The 6,702-nt window shown below is 34.0% G+C and overlaps 1 protein-coding gene across 31 annotated transcripts in view; it reads left to right on the forward strand.

The window, feature by feature from the left end:
• The window catches only part of LOC108746829 (myosin heavy chain, muscle), a 51,398-nt gene that overhangs the window by 2,502 nt on the left and 42,194 nt on the right, over positions 1 to 6,702 (forward strand). For 20 of the 31 annotated variants that reach the window (XM_018483833.1, XM_018483840.1, XM_018483834.1 and 17 more), the window contains exons 1-2: positions 507 to 713; positions 5,074 to 5,217. In XM_018483833.1, the coding sequence (XP_018339335.1) occupies positions 507 to 713; positions 5,074 to 5,217 (351 nt within the window). Of the gene's footprint in view, positions 1 to 314; positions 714 to 4,862; positions 5,007 to 5,073; positions 5,218 to 6,702 lie in introns of those variants that run through there. The other 11 variants (XM_018483822.1, XM_018483830.1, XM_018483828.1 and 8 more) reach the window with 3 other exon arrangements.

Consider the following 6,702-nt stretch of genomic DNA (forward strand, 5'->3'; position numbering starts at 1 on the left):
ATATAATCTATAGAAGATTTATCAGAAATATTTATAAAATATTTTTATTATATTTAATAATTACTTTAATTTAACTGAGAATAAGATTAATGTGCATTAATCTCTTATAATTAACCGAAATAATAATTAACTGTAACTCTTTAATCCTTCAAAGAAAAATTGTTCTAAGAATCTTAAAAGAGATTAGAAAAAGAAATTATCAGAAAAATTGTCAGACATTTTCTCGCATCAATCTGATATAACTGGCCGTAGTTTCGTGAAGTGGATCCCGGACAGCCGGATGCGTCGAGATATTCTAACCGATCGTTCTCCAGGGCCGCTCAAAACGTGCCGCCAGAAGTAGTCCGTCCGCCGCCGAACCAACAACAAGCCCCGAAGGCAAACGACAGAAAGAAGAGGAACAGTCCTCCCCTCCTACCGAAGAAGAAGAAGCAAGACTTCAGGAGGAAACCCGTAGTGCCACGGCATCAGTTTATCGCCGGTAGAGCCCAGAAGAAGAACCGAAGATGCCAGCCCCAAAGCCCCAGGAGGGAGAGGATCCCGATCCGACTCCATACCTCTTCGTCTCCCTCGAGCAGAAGAGAATCGATCAGACGAAACCTTACGACGCGAAGAAGGCATGCTGGGTGCCCGACGAAAAGGAGGGCTATCTCCTCGGTGAGATCAAAGCCACCAAGGGCGACGTCGTCAGCGTTGGCTTGCCTGGCGGCGAGGTGTGTAGTGTGCCGTGCATAAATGCATCCCTATGACCCGTTCTTCCGATCCTCATTTATTTTAAAGAGTCATTAGATTATTCGGAAAATAGCCAAGCGATCTCGGTGGAGCTTGGTGTTTGAATAATTTTATTTTGTTCCTTTGCAACAGCGAAAATTTAAATTCCTGAGATGAACGAAGTGCTCAGGTGTAATATTTCAAATCAAATTCAAACAATACGTAATAATTATTTTAATTCAAAGAAAAGAAAATTAAAATTGAAGAGATCGGCTATTATTCGAGTAATCTATCGCTTGTGATACATAAAATGTGATCTCTTACATGGTTTTATTTCTTATCTTCATTTACCAATGTAGATTAACTTTAGTTTCGGTTTACTTTACTATTAATTCTTTTCTAATTCTTAGAAAACTAAAAGATAAAAAGTTAAAAATCAAAATAAAAGTTAATATACATTGGTAGGGCCTTAGATATTGAGTCTAAAATCTCAATAAAAGATACTAAGATTTGTTTGGTGAGATTAGCAAAAGCGATTTAATAATTTGTTCAAAATTTTCGGATGTGATTTAATGTTTCGAAATTGTGGATTAATTATGTCGATATATTAAATTTAAAAGAAAATATCAATATTTAACAATTTAGACATTTTACGAATAATAAAGGCATTAATTAATTAATTTAATTAACTAAAATATCCTGATTAAAAAATTTTAATGAAACAATTAATTATTTAATTAAAAAACAATAATCATAATGTTGATCGCGCCGTCTTTTTTCATATAAACACACTTAAATATTTTATATTACGTTTGTTAAATTTCTAGAAGCAAATTTTTTTGTGAGATATTTTATTTTTACAATTTTTCCTACATTTTTTAACAGTTATTAATTAAATAGTACATAAAGTGATCGTAATTTAATAATATAATAATCTCATGATTAATTGTGTCGCATCAGGCTGTCCATACGTCTTTCTTTTCTACTGTTTGATACTGCTTTTTATACTATACAAAATTCTTTGGTCGAAAAATTCGTTCCTGAACACTACATGCGATCTTACATCGGCATTACTTAAGCATTAATAAATTTTTTTGTATTTTTACACAAATTTTATAACATGACAAATGTTTAAAAAAGAAGAAAGCTAGGCTAAAATATAAATTTAATTTAGTAAATAAAGACGAAGTCAATCTTTGCCGTCTTAAAAAAACATACAAAAGCATTTATTACCCCATGAAATTGTTCGTCAGATATATTTCATTCTATTATCGTCTCTCTCTTTCCTACTCTCTCAAACTAGACCTAAAAAAAATAACGTAACATTTTTTGCGAAAAATCATTCAAATAAAATTCGCGTATGTTCAATGAAAAAGGCGTCGACGCGTTCCAATTCCGCCGGATAAATCCGTTTGCTCGTATGATTTTTGGGGTGTTGAAGAGAACATCTGTGGCGGAAGGGGACGTCCGTTTACAGCCGGACGGCGATTTCCATCGATCGCCATGGAAGGATCGAGGCATGATCTCTTCTGGCTGGGCGATTTTTTAGCCGGCTCGACCGAGGAAGACAGAAGGAAAGAAAGAGAAAGACAGACAGAGAGAGAAAAGAGAGAGAGAGGGGGGGAGGGGGATTCGCTGGCTTCTATATATATAAAAAGAAGGGGGAGGAACGGGATCTCGCTGACGATCTATTTTCGGAGAACAGAAAACCGACCGCGAATCGCCGCTGCCGCCGTCGTCGTCGTCGACGTAGAGTACTTACGACCTTCTGTCACCCGGCTGAAGGTGTAGATTTTCTTTTCAGACGGAAATAAAGTCTCGAGCCTGTCAAAAAGTGCATTACGTAAAGAGCGGCTTCCCGTCACCGTTCTGCTGGCGAAATTATACAAGGACGACCAATTAGAAACTTACAGATTAGAGAATTTTACAATTAGAAACAACCCATTCTCCTCTCCTTCTCGCTTATCGTAGTGAGAATATTTAGAGACAATTTTTTACGCAGAACGTAATCATATATTTTTGTTTTATCGCAAAAGGTCTAGCTCTTTGAAATCTAATTTTGACGTTAATCAAATTGTTAAGATCAAATTTCGCTTGCACAAACATATAATGGCAAAATAATGCAGGGAGTTTAAGGAAAAAATAAAAATGCAGAGTAGATAAATATATATTAATAAAACTGACGAATGACTGAAAAAATTCATGAAGAAATAAATATCTATAAATTTTTATTTGGAAAATCCTAATTTGTTGAAATCTTGCATAATTATATTTATTCCATTTTCCAAACTCTATGCGAATTTTTCTTCTGTCGATACGTAATTCGAGAAATAAAAATTTTAACAGTAAGTGAAAGAAAGATTGATGATTGATACTTATTAAATTGCTAAAGTATTTCTCACCAAATTCAAATCACATTGATATGCTGTTCTTATATACAGATTTTATATTATATAACAAATTGAATAATTTTCAGCAATTAGACTTTTAGATTTTTTTTTTTTTGCACTGAGTGTTGGAAATTTTAAAAAATTGAAAATTATTTATATTAAACACAAATCAATCTGCAATGTTAAGTATCAAATGAATGCCAGATTCTTATATTACTTTATCCTTTCTCTCTCCTTTTCTCTTTCTAATCTGATATGTGATATTGTAATATAATATTGTACTGCTTTTTATGAGAGCTATATTTTTAAAGTAATATAAAATGATATAATTTTATTATTCATAGCTTAATATTTTTTATATTTACTTTTTCTCTCTCTTTCGTATAATTGCATTTCATGTTTCAAAAAATAAATAGTTATCACTGTATATTACTATTACGTTATAATGTTCCACAGATCATAATTCACTCATGTGTGAATCATTTTGTTCGCAATTCTGATCAATGTTGATCGTGCTTGTTTTCCACGACTTCGACGAAGGTACAGCCCTGCTATTCTTGTCCGAATTCCGCAAACTCGCGAACAAACGACCCCAATATCCGTGTCCCCGCGTAATACATGTCGATTACATAATGGTTCAGCAAACCCATGTCGCTGTGCGCGTTGCTTCGTTACGGCTGTAAGCCCAAACGCTATTGTTAGAATCGCTGTCGCTAGCGCCTGGCGTAATAATAAGCCGAAACGCGGGTCAACGTATTTTTAGAGCAGCAACCGAGCACGAAGCCCGAGAAAAACGCATGAGAGAGAGAGAGAGAGAGAGAGAGAGAGAGAGAGAGAGAGAGAGAGAGAGAGGGAGAGAGAGAGAGAGAAGTAAAGAAATAGAGATGTCATTGGTCATTGCCAAAAAAACCTCTTTATGCAATGCAATTATCGGGGAAAAAATGTCGTTTTTAAGACCTTTAATTTAATTCCCAAACACAATTTCCTGAATACAAATTAATCATTTTTGTATTTTATTTTCTTACTATTCTTTTTCTAATTTCACGAAAATCAACTCAGTGGGCACTAGACGAGGTGTATCATAATATTTTTATTAATCCATAAAATCAAAATACCTGTGAAAATAATACAGCTGATAGATGATCACTTTATTTTATGTATTTTTTTAATTTTCTCGTGGAGGACATCATAATTTGATAACAAGTCGATTAAATTGCAATCACAAACTTACTAAAAGCTATTAATTTCTTTATCTTTTTAACAAAGAGCGACTTTAAATATTTTTCTTTACTTCTAAACTTTTTTTTGAGATTATTAAATATTATAATTATTATCATATTTTTAATTCTAATAATTTTAACAATTCATTAAATTATAAATTAAATATTATATAAATTGATGATTAAGTTATTAAATTCTATATACGCGCGCGTAGAACAATAATGTAAAAAACGATTGAAAAATTGTTCTATTTTATTAATATATTGGACAGGTTTATTTTCTTTTTAATGTTTATAATTTTTCATCAATTAAATTTTCTTCCATTCTCCTTTATTTTCGCAAATGTAGAAGACTGGGAGATATTTTGGTTTTTTAAATTTAAGATAAATGATGCCTTTCCAATATAAATAACAATCGTACAAATTCCGACGTGTTTTCCATCTCTTGCTTTTAATCTGAGAGATTGATAATTGAATCGCTCGATTGAAATGTAATAATAATAAAAAAAGAAGGAGAAAAAAAAAGAAAATGCTCGTGCAGACGAAACAGTACCGCAAGGACCAGCTGTCCCAAGTGAACCCGCCGAAATTCGAGAAAGCCGAAGATATGGCCGACCTGACCTACTTGAACGAGGCGTCGGTGTTGCACAATCTGAAGCAGCGTTACTACGCCAAACTGATCTACGTAAGTCGATTATCGTGATCGTATGTCACTAATGCGCTTTTTCTTTCTCTTTGGGGGCCGATGATAGACCAAGGACTTCAAGAAGGACCAGTTGCAGCAGGTGAATCCGCCCAAGTATGAGAAATGCGAGGACATGTCCAATCTGACTTACCTCAACGATGCTTCGGTCCTCCACAACTTGAAGCAACGTTACTACGCCAAGCTCATCTATGTAAGACTCTTCGCTCGCAATGGGGAGATGCTCGCACCCTCCCTCTCCATCCAAGGAGGGTTTTGTCTGGCCTCGAGTGTCCCTCCTCTATTTGCGAGCCACCGCCGTGACTGTCACGACACCCTTTTAGAATTTCTGTGCTAGTTTCGAAGGACCGGTTCATCGCTCAAAACGCCAGGACGCGTCTTGCGATGTTCCGAAAGGTCCTTCGGCTTTATACTCCATTCGTCATCCGCGACAAATGGCTCGACAGGATGCACGGATCTTGTGCAGGAGCGTCGTCGTAAAGCAGGACGATATGTCACGACGTTTCCTAATCTCTTTATTTTTTATCGGTGATCCTTTTCCCATGTAGATGAGAATTTTTCGTCCGTTCAATATTTTTGCCATAGAAGAAATGCATGATTTTTTAAATTTTTACTTTTTTCCTCTTTTAATAGTCGTCAAAGCACTATGACCTGCTGCGACGTTTCCTGGCTTTTTATCGATTTTTTAATAGTCATTTTGATTTTAGTGTTTTACTCCAGACTTCTGTCTGGAGATGCATGATTTTTTTTCATTTTGTTTTTGAGAAAATGACATCGTCGCGCAAAGCACAATGACGTGTCGTGACGTTCTGTGATTTCTTCCATGTTTGCGAAAGTTATTCTTTCCTTTTTGGATTGGTAATTTTCGATCAGTGAGAAAGATCTCCATTGAAAAAATGTCAAACAAGGAATATCTTACGCTTTGCCATTTTTTCGTCCTCCATCGGAGAATACTCGTTACGTCGATTAAATTTCACGACATTCTTTTCATTTTGATTCACACAAGATGTGTAATCGTTTTTTGTTCTGTTATTCTATATTTGTTTCTTAAATGTTATATCCATTGTATTTAACTGAGTGCGCTCTAGGGTCCGTGTGCTTACAAAGTGGAGATCCCGAAGGATGCTCTCGTTTTTAGACACGAGTCGCACCTATTACGATGAGAAATGGATAATTCCTACATCGGCATTCAACCTGTTTTTTTATTTCCATATTATAATAATATTATTTGTATGTTTTGTCAATATTGTCGATTTTTTATTGTTGGATTATTTATCGTCAAATTAACATACCGATTAATATCCATATAATGAATTACACTATATAATTAAATTATATTTGCTAATCTTCATTGCATTTAAAAGAATTTGATGAGTTTTAGATAATATTGATTTATAACTTAGTAATTATTTCTTGTGAGGATTTGGACAAAAAATAATCAGACACTATCGACAATATGTATTTTGCAGATAAATTTCAGCTATTTGAAGCAAAACTGCATTGAATTATTATGAATAATTTTATTTGCATACAATGTGTTATAATATATGATTTAATTGGAGAAAAAAAGACTTCTCTCGAATTACAAAGTATTGAAAACTTTGTAAAATCTATAATTTTATTTTATTTATTATAATTTGATTTATTGCTATATAATTAAAGGAATCATAATTAGAAA

Source organism: Trachymyrmex septentrionalis, unplaced genomic scaffold, assembly GCF_001594115.1.
Source record: "Trachymyrmex septentrionalis isolate Tsep2-gDNA-1 unplaced genomic scaffold, Tsep1.0 scaffold19, whole genome shotgun sequence".
Taxonomy (NCBI): Eukaryota; Metazoa; Arthropoda; class Insecta; order Hymenoptera; family Formicidae; genus Trachymyrmex; species Trachymyrmex septentrionalis.